Source organism: Protobothrops mucrosquamatus, unplaced genomic scaffold (assembly GCF_001527695.2).
Source record: "Protobothrops mucrosquamatus isolate PMUCROS unplaced genomic scaffold, P.Mucros_1.0 scaffold906, whole genome shotgun sequence".
Lineage (NCBI taxonomy): Eukaryota > Metazoa > Chordata > Lepidosauria > Squamata > Viperidae > Protobothrops > Protobothrops mucrosquamatus.
Genome location: NW_015387158.1, coordinates 23,167 through 42,300, shown reverse-complemented (window position 1 = coordinate 42,300; position 19,134 = coordinate 23,167). Strand labels below are relative to the sequence as shown.

The 19,134-nt window shown below is 42.1% G+C and overlaps 1 protein-coding gene across 1 annotated transcript in view; it reads left to right on the top strand.

Moving 5' to 3' along the window:
* PDE3A (phosphodiesterase 3A) overlaps positions 1 to 19,134 on the top strand; it is a 93,710-nt gene that overhangs the window by 62,636 nt on the left and 11,940 nt on the right. Inside the window, exons 7-10 of the mRNA XM_029284758.1 lie at positions 5,684 to 5,769; positions 5,935 to 6,104; positions 14,831 to 14,968; positions 18,312 to 18,423. Of these exons, the coding sequence (XP_029140591.1) occupies positions 5,684 to 5,769; positions 5,935 to 6,104; positions 14,831 to 14,968; positions 18,312 to 18,423 (506 nt within the window). The remainder of the gene's footprint in view (positions 1 to 5,683; positions 5,770 to 5,934; positions 6,105 to 14,830; positions 14,969 to 18,311; positions 18,424 to 19,134) is intronic.

Below are 19,134 nucleotides of genomic sequence, written 5' to 3'. Positions count from 1 at the left end.
TCGTCTTATATAATAATAATAATAATAATAATAATAATAATAATAATAATAATAATAATAATAATAATAATAATAAAGTTGGAAGGGACCTTGGAGGTCATCTAGTCCAACCCCCTGCTCAGGCAGGAAACCCCATAGCATTTCGGACAAATGGCTGTCCAGTCTCTTCTTAAAAACTTCCAGTGTTGGAGTATTCACTGCTTCTGGAGGCAGATTGTTCCACTGGTTAATTGTTCTAACTGTCAGGAAGTTTCTCCTTAGTTCTAGGTTGCTTCTCTCCTTGCTTAGTTTCCATCTGTTGCTTCTTGTCCTGCCTTCAGGCACTTTGGAGAATAGCTTGACTCCCTCTTCTTTGGGGCAGCCCCTGAGATATTGGAACACTGCTATCATGTCCCCCACTCATCCTTCTCTTCGTTAAACTAGACATACCCAATTCCAGCAGCCGTTCCTTATATGTTTTAGCCTCCAGTCCCCTAATCATCTTTGTTGCTCTTATCTGTACTCTTTCTAGAGTCTCAGCATCTTTTTTACATCGCGGTGACCAAAACTGGATGCAGTATTCCAAGTGTGGCCTTACCAAGGCATTGTAAAGTGGTATTAATACTTCACGTGATCTTGATTCTATCCCTCTGTTAATGCAGCCCAGCACTGTGTTGGCCTTTTTTGGGCACCTAGCTAGCTTTCACGCCTAAGGCAGGACTAGAACTCACCATCTCCTGGTTATTGGCCCAAAGTCACCCAGCTGGATTTCCCAGCTAAGGGCTCAGAATCTCTGCACAGTCTAACTACGTTACCCAGCATGTTTCCTATCGTCATAAGCAATTTCCACCCAAATTTTGGATTGTGTTCTGTGCCATCATTTGGAAAACTGCAATATGACTGTAAGTCATTTGGGCTGTCCTCCTGGATCAAATTCCTGGCCTCCTGTAACAAATTGTACTCCGCATTTTGATTTCTTGGAACTAAGTTACGCCCAATCCAAGCAACAAATTATTTGCTCTCGTTTAAGTACATCCAGATTTCAACTCCACCTTCTCAGCTTCTGAGGGAGCGTCAAAAGGGTACCAGTAGTCCCTGACTTACGACTGCAATTGGGACCAGAACTTCTGCTAGCGGAAAAGTCCATGAAGTCATAAAGCGAGTCATCACATGACTGGACTCAATTTTACGACCGTTTTTACTGCAGTCATTAAGTGAATCACTATGGTATTTCAGCAGGTCATGCAGTCATGAAGCGAATTTGGCTTCCCCAGTTTACTTTTTGGAAGCCATCAAGGAAGGATCATGAATTGTGATCACATGACCACAAGATACTTGTTGTTAGTTGCGAAGTCGTGTCCGACCCATCGCAACCCCATGGACAATGTTCCTCCAGGCCTTCCTGTCCTCTACCATCTTCTGGAGTCCATTTAAGCTCACGCCTCCTGCTTCAGGGACTCCATCCAGCCACCTCCTTCTCTGTCGTCCCCTTCTTCTATTGCCCTCGATCTTTCCCAGCATTAGGCTCTTCTCCAGTGAGTCCTTCCTTCTCATTAGGTGGCCAAAGTACTTGAGTTTCAACTTTAGGATCTGGCCTTCTAAAGAGCAGTCGGGGTTGTTCTCCTCTAGGACTGACCGGTTTGATCGCCTTGCAGTCCAGGGGACTCGCAGGAGTCTTCTCCAGCACCAGAGTTCAAAGGCCTCCATTCTTTGTCGCTCAGCCTTTCTTACGGTCCAACTTTCACAGCCATACATTGCAACTGGGAAAACCATGGCCTTGACTATACGCACTTTTTTTGGCAGGGTGATGTCTCTGCTTTTTAGTATGCTGTCTAGATTTGCCATAGCTTTCCTCCCCAGGAGCAAGCGTCTTTTAATTTCTTGGCTGCGGTCCCCATCTGTGGTGATCTTGGAGCCCAGGAAGATAAAATCTGTCACTACCTCCATTTCTTCCCCATCCATTTGCCAGGAATTGAGAGGGCTGGCTAAATAATCATACAAAATCATAAATGCCAAGCACCTGAATTGCGCTTATGTGTCTGTAGGGGTGATGCAAAGCTAATAACGTACAAGTCACTTTTTCTGAGGCTGCCTTAACTTCGAACTGTCATTAAACAGTCATAAATCGAGGACTATTTCTGTCTCTCTCCCAAGCAAGTTGCATAAGGGCAAAATTCACCCAGCTCCATTTTTTCCCCCTTGTATAACTCTTGATGGGAAAATAGGTCAGGGCCGTGACATTTTATAATATGCTGAGCTCTTAAGGTACAACGAATTTAAATTATGAACTCACAGAAGATGGTTTCCAGGGGACAATTCAGACGTGAGCGGGCCAACAAATACTGACACTTGGAATTGATTTTGCAGACCGCTTTATTAATCGGAGAATTGAAAATCACGGAGCGTCTCTCTCTCTTGCGCCACACTTTGCAATTCTTAAAAGTTTTCTAAAAGCAGAGCTGATCTGGCCTGCTTCCCCCCTCCCCATTCCTTCAGAGCCTTCTAAGATCAGGTTGCTGTCATGTGGGCTCAGATCACACATTTGGCAGCCCATATTTTCATTTTTGAAAACGCACTTGGCAAAATAAGAACTTAACGATCTCCGGCCTCCGCTGAACCCCCGCCAAACCCCCAAAAATCTGAAATCCCACTCCAGTGATATTGCCGTGACCTCCTGCGGTTTCTAAGAAGCCAATTTATAACCAGCAAAAAAAAACAAAAAAAACTGTGACTTCTTGCCCCCCAAAAGTTTGCTATCCCTTTTTTTAAAGTCCCTGTTTCTTCCCTTTTACGTTGCTTCCCCCTTTAGCCAGTTTTACTCTGTTTTCCCCATTCAAGGAGCATTTAGTGATAGATAACCTTTATTATAATTTTTTTACTGCGGGCACACTGGCACCCATTAAAAATGAAATTTAGTCGCTTCCTCTCAAAGTGTACACATACATAGCACAAATTTAAAACATGCTATAAACAACGTATGTATAGACCAGTGGTGGCGAACCTATGGCACGGGTGCCAGAGGTGGCACTCAGAGCTCTCTCTGTGGGCACGTGCGCCGTTGCCCCAGTCCTAGGCCTTCAGCTGGGTTTTATAAAACCTTTTCGCTTTAGGCCTCCGCCACCATGTGCAAAAAAAAAAAAAGGTTCAATCAATCAGTCAATTTCAACTTCTCGCGGGGAAAAAAAGATCTCGCAAAGTTGGAATTGATTGATTGAACTTTTTAGTCCCACCCAGCTGCCGTTACCACCGCAGCCACGCCCACCTGGCCCCCGACAATGCATAAGTGGGTTTTGGGTTGCAGTTTGGGCACTCGGTCTCTAAAAGCTTCGCCATCGCTGGTATAGACCTACACCCTTACATGTAAGTAACATATAAATATTAATCACTGTCCATCTTGAATACATAACGGAAGGAGGAAGCTTGAGAGTTCACAAGGTTAATACTGTATGGAACAAAGATGTGACTGAATCTGGATGTTCTGCTTCCGGTACCACGGAGCCCCCTCCTCCCAGAAGGGAACAAGGAAAACAGGTCGTGGAGAGGGTGGGTAGCGTCCCAGACAATCTTACAGACCCTGCTCAAGCAACACTTATATGCCGTGTCCTAGATGGAAGGGAGGGAACTGCCAATGATCTTTTCAGCTGTCCTCACCACTCTCTGCACTGCCTTCCTGTCTGAAGCAGGGATGCTTCCAAGCCAGACTGTAATGCCATATGACAGGATGCTCTCGATTGTCCCCCTGTAGAAAGTGGTCAGGACAGGGGAAGGAAGATGTGCTTTTTTCATGCGATGCAGAAAATGCAGGCGCTGCTGTGCCCGCTTCACCAGTGTCTCGCTGTTGAGCGACCAAGCCAGCCTACTTGTTAACTGCACACCCAGGAATTTGATGCTGGTAACCATCTTCACAGGTGAATCATTAATGCACAGAGGAGTGTGGCTGTGCCTGCCGATCATCAGAGGATGGCTTTTGTAAGAAAACAGGAACTCCTTGAGGCCAGATTATTACACTTTCCCACTCTAATCTGCCTGATAGTGCTGTTAAAACAGCTGAAGATATTACTGCTCAATTTCTGGTGATTCTGGCTAAGATAAACCTTGGGCACTGTTTATTTTCCTGCAAAACCTGAAGGTTTCATTTGGCCACTGAATGTATGAATTTGATGAATTTATCAGAGTGATCGATGTAAATTATAGGACGCCTAGGGCCTTTAATCTTTTTTTGGGTGTGTGGTTTTTTTTTTTTGCAAAGTCAGACCTACCCCCACCCCCCACTATGGATAATATGGTGAGTGCAAGGCATAAAGAAAATACAAATTGTTAAACTTAGGCTTAAAGAACAAAACAGAACAAGTCTAATAGCACCTGAATGATTTTTTTAATATATCATTTCACATACATGTGGATTACAGGCACACAGAGTTCAGAGTCACAACAGCACTGGAAAAAATGACTTATGGCCATTTATCAGATAACAGTTGCAGCAGCCCCATGAATGACGTGATCAAAATTTGGATGCTTGGCCAGTTGTTCATATTTATGACGGTTGCAGCGTCCAGGGGTCTTGTGATCATCTGCTGTGATTTTTCTGCCAAGCAAAAATCAATGGGGAAGCCAGATTCGTTTAGCAACCGTGTTACAACTGCAGTGATTCAGTTAGTGACTGTGGCAGGGAAGGTCGTAAAAGGAGCAAAGCTCATTTGACAGCTGTCTCATGTAAGCAACAGAAGTTTTGGGCTCAACCGTCGTAAATCGAGGACTACCTATAGCTAGTTAATATGTCTACTAGTATAATCAAATGCATCTCATCCCACATTCAGTCCACAAGAAATGGGGTTGACCATTTTCCTGATGGTGGGTTTCGTAATGGAAGTATTCTTTGTGATTCAAAAGGGTACACATACATAACACAATTTTGTCTCTCATCTTTGCTTTTCACTCTTTCTTCCTTTTAGCCTTGCCTCTCCATCAACAGCTCCATGTATTTGTGTGTGGGTGTGAGTGTGTATAGAAACTGCTTTTTTATTACCACCACATCCTCTACAATCCCTGGAAGCCAAGTGATTTTTTTTTTAAGCGTGGCCCCTAACTGTAAAAATGTTTTCCACCTCTGTTATATATCAATTGTGCGTCGCATACCAGGATTAGAAAAAAAAAATTTCCATTTGCTCCACGTTTTGAAGTAATCTGATTTAATTCACTCTAAAGAGGCAGATTGGAACAATTATCCTTTGGTTCATGCAGATTCTCAATTTTGCAATACCGTTAGTCTAAAAGTAGCATTCAAAAATGCGTACATTGGGAACAGTCTCACACTAGTGTGTATGTTAGACAGTGCTGTTTGCCAACAGAGATACCGTAAATGGGTACAAAATCCAGATGTTAGGGAAATTATGTGTGTGAAAAAAAACCCCGATGTGGTTTTCTGCATACTTCTTTTGGAAAAACAATGTGGGCTAATGAGGACATGAAAACAGATTTATGGGTGTGTAGAATGACCAGCCTGTCCCCAGTTGAGGGAAGAAATATATGCATGGACCCAACTCTGCTCGTTGAGTGAGCATTAATCAAGCAATCTGTTTGCATGTAGGAATCAGGAAAAGGAATGTGCAGTTACATCAGTTACTGCTCCTAATAGATCACCTTCTATCTATGTGTTGCTTCTCCACTCTTTGACCCAATTTTTGTCTTACCATCTGTTCTCCAGCTGTGGCAGGCCATACAGCCAAACAGACCCCAGAGAAGGAATGCTGGATAGGAATGATGGTGCAGCACACACCTTGAACAGGACAGGTAAATAGGCATCTACTGTACCTGAAGATCGAGCTTGGGATGGGGTGGGCTTTGTCTTTTGTTAATGGAATTGCTGAAGGATCTGCTTTGGCTGGTTCAAGAAAAGAGTTTTTGTCCTCAGTTGGGTCCTAACAGCAGTAACAGGCAGTTGGGTTTTCATTTTAGATGATCCTGCACAGGCCACCTCTGACTATGAGACAAATAACAGCGACAGCAGTGACATTGTGCAGAATGAAGATGAGACACCTTGTGCCAAGGACCAGATCCAGGCGGGCTCGCGCTGCAGGACGTTTGCTCCAGAGACGGTGATTTTGCATCCTTTGCTGCCTGTGGAGGTATCTCATTCATTGTTGAATGTAATAGGACCTTACTAATGTACCTGAGATGCTTAGAAGGAGCTGTAGGCATCGTAGGAGAACTCTTTTCATCCTTGGTAGCCAGAAAAGAAAAAGAGTCTGGTATGTCTTCAAGAGTCGAAACAAGAACAAAGCAATATCACAACCTGCCAGGACAGTCCATTACAGATCTCAAAAGTATCCGTTTTGGAGGAAGGGAACTGTTATTCCTGGAAAGTGGGCAGAGAAGAGCAACCAAGGTGATAAAGGGTCTGGAGCAGTGGTGGGATTCAAATATGTGAACAACCGGTTCTCTGTGTGGATGCCGCTTCCGGAAGTCCATTCTAGGCCTGGGCAACAAAAAATTAGCCACTGGTTCTGCTGAAGTGGTGCGAACTGGCTGAATCCCACCACTGGTCTGGAGGCTAAATCATATGACGAACACTTGAGGGAGCTAGATATGTCTAGCCCGGGGGTAGGCAACCTTGGCTCTTTTATGACTCGTGGACTTCAACTCCCAGAATTCCACGAGTCATAAAAGAGCCAAGATTGCCTACCCCTGGGCTAGCCAATCGTAGAGAAGGACGGGAGGACACGATAACTTATCTTCCAGTACTTGAGGGGCTGTCACAAAGAAGAGGGGATCGGCTTATTGTCCAAAGTACCAGAGAAATAATGGGTGGAAGCTTGTTAAAGAGAGATCCAGTCTAGAAGTAATGAGAAGTTTTCTGTCCGGGAGGACAGTTAATCAGTGGAATAGCTTGCCTCCTGGGGTTGTGGGTGTTCCAAAGCTGGAGGTTTTCAAAAACAGACTGGACAACCATTTGACTGGGATGGTATAAGGCGCCTGCCTTGAGGAGAAAGTTGGACTAGAAGACCACCAAAGTCCCTTCCAGCCCTATGATTTTAACTTGAACAGCGCAGTTGAGTGAGGGACTACTGAAAAGCTGCAGACTTTCCAGACGCCTCAACAAACACAATAGGTTTTTAACATAATTACAATTGATATGATACCCATAATTTGTCTCACGTATAACCTGCATCTGCACAACCAACCCGGTTTTCTCCATCCTTCCCCCCATCCTCAGTCCAATTTAAATCCAAAATCGGTCCAGCAACTCCATGCACCTGACAGTTTGCTGCAGCTTAGGAAAGCTTCTGCCATCTTAAGAAAATCTGTTAGCCAGAAAAGGCTGTAGAGTCTTGAAATCAGCATTTGAAAAAATTTAAGTCCACTGTTTTTGTTTTGTTTTGTTTTGTTTATAAAGCTGGGGTTTCAACACATGTTCTGTGTTTATCTTATTTGTATGCCGCATGCTTACGGTCAATTTCAAAATTCCATTTGTGGACATCTGGTTAAAAGAAAAAGAAAAAAGGAAAATACATTACTAAACCCTCACCAGTTGGGTGTAGAATAAACCACTTCTAAATAATCTAAATAATAATCTAAATCAACAAGTGTTCAGGTTTGTTCTCCTTACCATTTATAGGAGATGATACGGAGCTATACAGTCTTTATCAAAAGATATAAACAAGCTTCACGTGATGACATCCTACTGACTGTGCTCCTTGAAGCTCTCTGCTGATTTAGCCAGACTTGTTGTCAGGCACGAAGGATCAGGACTACCAGTTAAGCTGATTTATTGCTCATGCCTATACACAGAAATCTAGCCAATTAATGGTCAGTACTAAATTGTGTAGATAAGAGACAACAAAATTCAAGAAAGGTTGGACTTAGTCCAATTGTGGGGATGTAATGACTCTAGGCTGATGACATGCTTAACTCCGCCTCCTCCCCCCACCCCAGGCTCTGCCTGTTCTTCTCCTTACACTTGTAAGACCAGTCAGTTACCTTAAGGCTTGGGGAAAGAGAGTTTCCGATTATGTTTTGGGGTGAGGATCTTCTGGAGTGGGAAGGTCTAAATATTTAAGATGAATATTAAAGATACTCAATAGCTCCAGAGCATTGACTGATGAGTAGGAGGACATAGAATAGAAAAGAGAAAATGTGGAATCTGAAATCTTGAAAATCGGCACCCTCATTCCCCTTGTTTTGGGAACAAGGTCATTATTCTTTGTAAGCCCCATCCCGTGGCCCATGTTAACTTTGAAAAACTATGGTAAAGTCAAGCTTGGCTCCTGGTGGCTTCATCCATACTTCTGCGTAGTTTTCTGAGCAATGGTAGTAGAAGAGTAATTTGTGTGTATCTTCTTTTCAGATGGATTTTTATCTGTCTAATCTAATCTCCTCTCGTCTAATCAAATCAAATCTAATCCATCTAATCTAAATGGCCACCCACCTCATCATACAAGGTGGCTCTTGTTGATGTACAATAAAGCCAACTATTAAAACTGAACATTGTTGTTGTTGTTAGTTGTGAAGTCGTGTCCGACCCATCGCGACCCTAGGGACAACGTTCCTCCAGGCCTTCCTGTCCTCTACCATCTTCTGGAGTCCATTTAAGCTCACGCCTACTGCTTCAGTGACTCCATCCAGCCACCTCATTCTCTGTCGTCCCCTTCTTCTATTGCCCTCAATCTTTCCCAGCATTAGGCTCTTCTCCAGTGAGTCCTTCGTTCTCATTAGGTGGCCAAAGTACTTGAGTTTCAACTTCAGGATCTGGCCTTCTAAAGAGCAGTCAGGGTTGATCTCCTCTGGGACTGACCGGTTTGATCGCCCTGCAGTCCAGGGGACTCGCAGGAGTCTTCTCCAGCACCATAGTTCCAAGGCCTCAATTCTTTGGCGCTCAGCCTTTCTTATGGTCCATCTTTCACAGCCATACATTGCAACTGGGAAAACCATGGTCTTGACTATACGCACTTTTGTTGGCTTTTTAGTATGCTGTCTAGATTTGCCATAGCTTTCCTCCCCAGGAGCAAGCGTCTTTTAATTTTCTTGGCTGCAGTCCCCATCTGCGGTGATAAAACTGAACATGAAAACAAATAAAAACAAATAATTAAAATAAGGAAAAACAAGATTGCAAGAGGGTTCAGATGTTATACGTGGTGCATCCAACGTACAAGCTCTCTGCTGCCAAGGGATGCCAAGGCCTGATGGGGAAAAAGAAACCAAAACACATTTTGGATGTTCGCCAAACAGCCAAAATGGCTAGTGCTAATCTTACCTTTCTAGCCCTCTTTTTCTCATGGTTTCTTCTGCTTCCCATGCTAATTAGGCCTGAACCTGTCACAGATTCTTTTCTATATACCCAGATCAGTGGGCTCCAAAACCCAAGAGAGCCAACCCAACCACATAGGTTTCTAGGCAACATCCACACAAGCATTCAAAGAGACTAGTACTACTACTATTGCTGACTACTCCATTCTTCCCCAGTTCTACCGCTCCTGTTCCTCCACTACGTCTCCTTATGAGTTCTACTGCTTGAGAACAGTACCTCTTTCTAGTAGCCTTGAGATGCTTCAGGCTTTATTTCAATAAATGAACACAAACCACCTTCCATCTTACTCTCACTCCCACACCAACACCACTCCAACCCTTCTACTCCTAGTTGCCTCTCTGTTCAGCTTTTGTAGCTACCAGTTGCTGTGCTGGCTAGGGAGAGATCTGGAACGGTGGGTAACTATGGTCCCTTTACAATCTGTAGGCCATGCTGGCTCGGGAATTCTGGGAACTGAAGTCTACAGGTCGTAAAAGGCCATAGTTGCCCACCCCTGCCTTAAAGGGACAGCCCAGATGCTGGCCATTTTGCAGGCAGCCTACCCTCTCAGACAGACTTCTTAGTTTTTTGAGCTGAACCAAAGTATAGGATAAAAATAAGATAAAGGTGGGTTTTCTATTCCAGTTAGCTGTTAAGATGGGTACCCTTGCAAAGATATATAAATAGCCATTGGGACTGGACACCTATGGGGATTAACGTTTAACTTGTTTCAAATTCTTTATTTATTCTTACTGTGTTTTATTATTTTTTTATACTGCAAACTGCCAGGATATTATGGGATGTTGTGGTCTGGAAGAGTTAGAAATAAAGACAAAAAGAAATATTCTAAGCCACAGCCATAAAAAACCAACCGTCAAAACAGAGAAAAAATGGTTTGAAAGATGGTAGATGGAAGTAATTTGAAACAGTTGTGAACAATTGCTCAAGAATCCCCAGGTGGCTTAAATTAAGCTCCTAAATATCCGCATTTAACTCATCGCTAATGAACTCCCAGGAATGGTGCAAGAATCCAAGGTGGCCATTTTGAAAGTAATATATCGATTATTTCTCTTTTGAATTGCAGAGTCCAAAAGCTAAATAAGGTTAGGAACTTAAGTGTTCACTGAGCTTGGTTTTCTCCTTGCAAATGTTTGATTAGCAAACTGCCTTTGCTATGAACCCTGTGTACAAATTACTTTATGTAAACAACAGCCGAAGAGGGAAGCAAATAGCCCGAGGCACATCTCTCTTATCCCACATCCATCAGTCGACACGTATGTAAGGGAGATATTTCATTCTTCATGTTTTTCCCATAGTAAAGGGGGGCACCTCCAACGCCCATGTTGCATTTTGATGCAAGTATTTCATTTCTTTTTTCATTTGCGGATTTCAACAATAACTAGTCAGTTATATTCTCCTTCATCTTCCAAAGAAAGAAGGTGCTAGATCAGGGGTCTTCAAACTTGGCAACTTGTGGACTTCAACTTGTGGACTTCAACTCCAACACAATTCCAACACAACAATCTAAGATGAAACAATGCAGCCAACTAAGCCAGCAGACCCATCAGAAACGGGCACATACACACGATAACTATAGGAACTGGTAGGTCAAGCTATCCCACACAAAAAGCCAGATGACCCCACTGCCATGAGCCACCTACATTGATAATGAAATATATGCAAGCCTAAGCTTAGTGAACTCCAAAATCCCAACATTCCCCATATATTTTCCACTCAGGATAAATGAGCCAATGTCAAAAACAGAAACAACTGAAGGAAAGAGGGAAGAATAAAAATTCCTTTTAATTCAAGGCAAGAACAAACCTAATAAACATCTGTACTCAATATTTCTGCCCAGGATGACACTTGTTTAGACACAGATAATCTATTAGGAAAAATATTTTTAATGCAACTAATTAATAGGGACCAGATTGGAGGATAATGCCCTCGGTTATAAAGTTTTTCAAAGCTCATTTATATGTCAGTTTTTTCAGCCACAGCTATGACGGATGACAGAGTGACATTTTCAAAGGCCGTTGCTCGGGTGGGGAAATGAATTTTAATTTTCCAGGGTTTTGCAATAACCAACTTTTAACAGCCAGCAACTGGGTTTGAATCAATTTTGTACATGGCAGCAACTGATAGGGAACATGGACTATCAGCCATATACAGGATTCAGTATAGAAGATGTGGATTTTCATTTTTTTTTCTTTTTTCAACCACAAGAACTAATTATGGCTAATTATGCATCACTACCAATGATGGCAAACTGGGTCAATTCTCTTATCATTCTACCAACTCTATAAAGATGACAATTGACATTGTGATGTTAAGGGTGCAGAGCTCTAACAATGAGTTTATCTTTGTGGTCAATTCTTGATGATCCCTTGAAACAGAAGAACTGAAGAAGCTTCTTAGATGAGAAATGAAACATCTTCAAGGAAAAACAAAGAAAGTCCAGTTGCCCCTTGAAAAAGCACCTTTGGAACAACCATGACGTGGATGGTTGAGAATCTCCATAGAGATCCCTTGAAATAGATCTAAAATGAATTCTTTGTTATAGAGAGGCTGAATGACGTTCATTATTTGAACCTCCCATTATCTTCTGGAGCCTGAAGATAGTCTTCTTACACTATAGCTAGCTATGTTATACATTACATATGTGTTGGAATACTCATTCATCATGGTGCCCAAAACATTTTGAATGTATGCATGTCAAAAATTCAATTTTGAGTTCAAAGAAGCTGTTCCCACCTTACCCCAAATTTTCCAATATTGTTTTGGCCAGTCTAAAAGAGTCTGGAGCTTGGAACGCTTCAGTGAGAAGACCATGAGAAGAATTTGAGAAGGGTTAGAACAATTCATAGGAAGCTCAAACCCCCCACCACCTTGTTCTGACTCCCAAGAAGGGTGCTTTGATTATAAACCTTTTGATATTTGAAATGTGTTGTTACTCCCTCTGTTCTCCAGCATTTCATAATTTTTCATTTTCACATTGGGGGTGATTATTTGGAGAATTGGAAGGATTTCTGGAGGCCAGATTTAAGGTCTGCAGCATTCCCAAGGGAATTTAGGAATTCAGAACATAGACTTTGTCTCTGAACCCTCCACTTTCCAACCCAGTTTGAATTCAGAATAACAACAATAACAGCCTTTGCCAGACAGCAATCACTCTTCTTCCAGGATGGTTCTGCCAGCTGCTGTTTTTTTTTTATAACTATGCAAAACCTCTTGGCTTTGCCCAACTCATGAGCATAAAAATTCCCTGTAGAGGGTGTTCCGACAGCACCCTACATCTTCTGTTTAGCGCTACCTGACCAAGGTCCTCTCCAATCCTACTAGCTCTTCTCCTTTTTTATCTGGATCTGTTGGGTGGTGCTAGTTCTAAGTTCCTTTGGCAGTTTGGTTTTTAATGGTTCTCTTTCCCCCAACTTTCCCCCTTTCCTAACCCACTGTCTTCTTTTGTGGAATCAACTTAGTGTCTGCTCAAAAAATTCAAGGGACAAGACACCGACATCAAAGAACTATATGCTGAAAACCTCTGCGGGATTAACTTTGGGTTTAACTTTGAGGAGTATAGGTTCATTAACTGTCCAACGATCCCTACCCAACATGGTAACCTATGTGATAATTGGACCTTGGTACCATCTGCTGAAAGAACATATCATGACATGCTTTAAGGGAGGACTCCTCACCACTTGCTTCTTCATATTTTTCCCATAGTAAAAGGGGGCACCTCCAATGCCCACGTTGCATTTTGATGCAAATATTTCATTTTTTTTTCATTTGTGGATTTCAACAATAACTAATCAGTTATATTCTCCTTCATCTTCCAAAGAATGAAGGTGCTAGATCAGGGGTCTTCAAACTTGGCCACTTTAAGATTTGTGGACTTCAACTCCCAGAATTCCTTAGCCAGCCAGGGCTGGCTGAGGAATTCTGGGAGTTGGACTCCACAAGTCTTAAAGTGGCCAAGTTTGAAGACCCTTGTTCTAGATTTTAAAATCTTTTTTCAGGTCTAAAAGACTACTAAGTTTGGGTCTTTTAATACCTTCATTTAACAGTGGTTTTTACACTACACTTTGATGCAGCAACGAAATCAAGAAGAGGACGGTCATAGGTGTTTGATATTGTTTGAAATAAACAGACTTCCAAAATGAGGAGGAGGAGAAGAGCATAGTGTCTTGTCAGATTTCATAGGAAAGGTGCCCTATAGAAACTTTGAACTACAATTCCCATAATCACTATTTGCCGTTGGATATGAGTTTATATCCAAAACATCTGGAGGATACTAAGTGTGAGTCTCTTATGTAGGAATTAACTCTGGGAATCATTGCAACTTTCAAGATCAACTCTCTAATTGTAACAAGATGCTTTAACTATTTTATTCTTATGGCTGTACTGTGCTTGCCTACTGTGTTTAAGCAACTTACCGAGACTCATTTTTTCCCCTAGAAATGGCAGTATATCAGGTCGTAAACTAGAAAATGGTCTAACTTGACACCATAGTCTTAACTCATTTAAAAACAAAAATCGAAACTAAATCCCAATTAAAATTTACATTTTGCCACTGGAGCTGATTAAGGGCATTTCTGTGTTAAATTTGAGAAAGCGTCAAATTCATTTTAGTTATTTGTTATTAGAATTTGTTCATTATTAGAATGACGAATAACGGTTGCAGGAATTGGGTATGTCCATTTTAATGAAAAGAAGTACTATGGGTGACCTGATAGCAGTCTTCCAATATCTAAGGGGCTGCCATAAAGAAGAGGGAGTCAAGCTATTCTCCAAAGCGCCTGAAGGCAGGACAAGAAGCAATGGATGGAAGCTAATCGAGGAGAGAATCCAACCTAGAACTAAGGAGAAATTTCCTGAGAATTGGAACAATTAATCAGTGGAACGACTTGGCTCCAGAAGCTGTGGGTGCTCCAACACTGGAGGCCTTTAAGAAGAGACTGGACAGCCATTTGTCTAAAATGGTATAGGACTTCCTACCTAAGCAAAGGGTTGGACTAAAAAACATCCAAGGACCCTTCCAGCTGTGTTATTCTATTAGAAGTAATTTTAGCTTGGTATTACCTCTGTCAAATCAGATGTTGCTTTCAGATATTGATTTGAAAGCTGAGATTATGCCATCTTTTTGCAGTTCACGTGTCAGGAAAACCAGTTTAGAACTAGAAATCTTCAGAGTTTAGCTTGCTCAGGAAATGGTACCCTGAAAAACTTTGAGAGCTGGATCAATGTTCTTTTGGTTCACTTTTTTGTGTTTTTTTTTTGGTAAAGGTTGCTTTTCCCATTAGTTGGAATTCATTTCATCTTAACTTCTCCCATCTGGTTTTCTATTATAATATCTTGATAGCTTGGGGCACAGATTAGGAAGTGTTTATTTGATTGGAAGAGGGTGGTGACAACTTTCCTAAATCTTGCATATAACTTCTTAGATATCTCTTAACACAAGATGGAAGCCTTGGAATTAGAACACTGGAAAGCCCAAAAATCTTACATTTTGTACAGGGTGTTTTGTTTTGTTTTTAACATTTGGGATGTGTTTGTTGCTATCTGTTACAGGAAAAACCTATCCTTGCCCCCGAGCCGCTAATAATGGACAACTTGGACTCGCAAATGGAGCAACTAAACAATTGGAATTTCCCAATCTTTGATTTGGTAGACACAATCGGGAAGAGATGTGGTCGGATTTTAAGTCAGGTAAGAAAAAGGATGTTCTATAACAGACATGTCAAACACAAGGCCCGGGGCCAGATGTGGTCCACGAAGTGGTTTCATGTGGCCCGCGAAGCCATCCTGGAAACAGTGAGGGAATGGCCCCCGCTGCCTAGGCCCTGGCCCAGGCCGGCCGGGAGCCAATGTACAATTTTGTGGTGGCCTCTATGCTGAAACACATTCAGTCTTAGCTCCACAAGGCCGTCTGGAAACAGCGAGGAACCAGCCCCTGCTGTGTCGGCCCCGCCCCCTGGGTGCCTGCTGGGGAGGTGTCACCTTTTGTGAGGAATGAAGAAATGGACCATGCCTTGGCACTTGCCCCGGTCCCACCCCCTTCTGCCAGAGACCCTCAGATCTGTCCTACTCCTGCCCAGGCCCCCACAGGCACCCTTGACGCGAACGATGTAGAGTTGGCCATGCCCACCCAGTAGGCCACATCCACTCCATCCACGCCCACCCAGTAGGCTGCACCCACCCTGGCCACACACACACACCCCGAGGGCAACCGCAATGCTGATGCGGCCCTCAGTGAAATTGAGTTTGACACCCCTGTTCTATAAGATTGACCCCAGAGTTCTGCTTTCTATAATGCACCCTTCTGGAGTTCACCGATTCTAATCCAGAGCTATTTGAACACAGCGATGTGTTTCTTTCTGTTCCAGCCTTAGGTGGGAATCAAATATTATGGCTTTCTGATTTGTACTAACCCAGCCAGAGTGGCTCGTCTGATAAGCCATGATTAAAACCCTAGCTGAGCCATAGGTTAGGAACTCAGGTGAAAAGTTTCTATTGCTATATATGCTAAAGGGAAAAAAAAAGCTAGCCGATTCATGGGAAGCAAATAAGCATTACTCAAACACAGGCATTAGATCCAGGCCTTGTAGAAGGATTTTGAGAAACAAAATATATTTTGTAAAGAAAGCCACAGAGGTTTAACACTGTAGAAGAAGAGACTTGTTAGTTTATGGTAGCAGAAATGAGGGATGTGATCGCGCCTTTTCCAACGACACATTTTATTCAAAGGTGCTAAAAAAAAATTCCAACTAAAATGCGTTAAGTCGGAAAAGGTGCTACCAGACTCCTTTCTAAAATAGTGGCTTAGAATCATTTTTGAAAAAAAGGAAATAGCCCACGCGGTACCACGGGAAACCTTCAACTCTAGCGCAGGCAAATGTGTAAAAAGAATTTTCTTTTTTCAAGCGCACTTCAGTTCAGCTTGATGGCAAGCTGTGCGCTTAGATAATGCCTTAATTTTCACTTACTGTTAGCCTAATAATGGCCCGGAGGGATATAACAACTTTTGCCGAGAAAGGAGGGGATAAAATGGAAGGCTGCCACTGGAAAGATTAAAGCCAGACTTCATTTAAAAATAAAGTTAAATTTCACTGCACCTTCTCTTAAAGCAAGAGAAAATAGCAGCTCCTCGGTCAGCGGGTTTCCAGATTCTAGGAAATCCTGCTGGAATGACATTCTTGGAAGTGGTGTAAGGACAGGAGGGTAACTTGTTCAGCTCAGTTCCCCAGGAAATTTGTTTCACCCGGAGGAAGCCAACAACCTTAATCAAGAAATCAGATCTTAGGCATCAGCTGCAGCACACCAACAATATATTTAAAAAAAAAAAAAAACCAACCATACAATAGTTCAGAAATTGCATGATCGTCACACCTGGTAAGATATTTGTATTCCAGATGAGATCTCAGGTGCAAGATCTTCATGTGAGAGTGGGAGGCAGTTTGGTCTAATGGTTAAGGCACCAAGCTAGGAAGCAAGAGACTGTGAGTTCAAGTCCTGCCTTGGCTATGAAAGCCAGCTGGGTGACTTTGGGCCAGTCACTTTCTCTCTCTGTCTCTCTCTGTCTCTGTCTCTCTGTGTCTCTCTCTCTCTCTCTCTGTCTCTCTCTCTCTGTCTGTCTGTCTCTCTCTCTGTGTCTCTCTCTGTCTGTCTCTCTCTCTCTGTGTGTCTGTCTCAGATTATTGTGTAGGAAAAATAAGAGGAAGAAGGGGTGTTGGCTACGTTCGCTGCTGCCTTGAGTTATTTGTAAAAATAATCAAAAGTGAGATATAAATAAATAAAAATAAGGTAAGAAATAAAACCTAGGGATAACATTCTGGACATCTCAAAAGAGGCAAGTTAATTAAGATCTGTCCATCCTGTTATCAAGCCCACTTTACAAATCACATAATTACTTTAGTGCCTTACCGTTTTAACACCCCCCAAACAAACCCCAGGCACTATTAGCACTGATAATGTTACCTAGTTAGGGTAATGAAACGTCTGCAAGAAAACAAGCAAGCTCAGAGAGTACCAAGGACCCCTCACGTCAACCCTGAGTTACAAATATTCTCCTTCATTGGAACTCCAGGCATAAAGGCTTAGTGCAATGTGCTCTGGCTAGCTCTAGCGAGGGTGCTAGAGCTGTTAAACCGTTTCTACCTCAAATATTGCAGGAAGGGGCGGGCCTAGAACCCAAAGTGGGTGGAGTTACCTATGTTCTGTACGGGAAGTCCTCAACTTACAACCACAGTTGGGCCCAGAATTTCTGTTGCTAAGCAAGGCAATTGTTAAGTGAGTCATGTCCAATTTTATGAGCTTTTTTTTAATCCGTGGTAGTTAAGAAAATCACTGCAGTTGTTAAGTGAATTATGCAGTCATTAAGCGAATCCAGCTTCCTCCGTTGATTTTGCTTGTTGGAAGCCAGCTAGGAAGGTCACAAATGGGAGAATTGCATGATTCTGGGATTCTTCAACCCTGCTGGTTGCCAAGCACCCAAATTTTGAACATGTGATCATGAGGATACTGTGATGGTTGTAAGGGTGAGGACCCATCTTTTTTCAGCGGCAGAGTGACTTCGGACGTCACTAAACAAAGGATGGTAAGTCAAGGATTACTTGTATATAATGCCAACCATCAATTGTTCTTCCCTAAATTGTACAGAGTTTTTACCAGAACTTTTATAGATAGAAGGCAGGGCAAATACTGTTCCTAAATGGAGCAAGACTGGTGTCGGGCGCACGAAATCAGGAAGCAAAGCGATTCAAAAAACTACAGGTTTATTGCATGCTAACCCTCTCTACAAGATCTGAAGTACTAACGGTCAAAGAAAATTGATGGTAGATAGGAGTCAAGGGATGGACTTTGATCTCTTGCGGGCACGAAGGGACTCCAGACTGATGATGCTCTTGACCCCTCCCTCTGTTCAGCCTAGTCATCTCCTACAGCTGATTTAAGCTTGAAAATAGTCTGAAGATCTACGGTAGTTCCACATGTCAAAGATAGTCAACCCCAGTTCGAAGAATTATGGTTCCTTTCCCTTTATTTTATTTTCCAGGTATCCTACAAGCTCTTTGAGGACATGGGTCTCTTTGAAACTTTTAAAATCCCTATACCAGAGTTTATGAACTATTTCCATGCCTTAGAATGTGGATATCGAGAGATACCTTGTAAGTATGATAGCATTCCTTGGTGGTTCTTGTATTTTTCATTTCTCTTTATTTTTTTTTAATCATAGCACACACTGTTTTCTTTCACCATCCATACCAAATTACTTCTAAGCAGATTTTAAAAAAATAAAACCAAAGGATAGTATTAAAAAAAAAACCTGTACAATGCATAGTGCATTTTTAAATAATCCAATTTGAAAGAGGGCCATTTTTGTAATTCTGAAAACGTACCTTTCTGAATAAGAAAATCTTGATCTATCGCCTACAAGTCTGACAGCAGATGGTAGCTGTGATTTTTTTCTTTAAAAAAAAAATTAAGTACCTTTTATTTGAACTTAAACCAACATCCTTGAAATTCACATAATCATTTATCTGTCGGTATGTGTTTCATAAGAGCATAACGAGAATACCATGTAACTGAAAGTGAGTAAAACAGAACCCCAGTAAAATATATATTTAAAAAAACTTAATAATTCAAATAAGGGATTTTTTTCCTGAATGTTTTAATCAAGAAATGATTGCCAAATTCTACTGAACGAAACAAAGCTTGGGTGTCAATCAATAGTAGGGAACATGCCAATGTTAGAATGCTATTGAGCAGTGGTTCTCAACCTTTTTAATGCCGCGACCCCCAACTGGTCGTAAGTCGAGGACTAAACCAGTCGTAAGTCGAGGACTAAACCAGTCGTACGTTGAGGACTAAACCGGTCA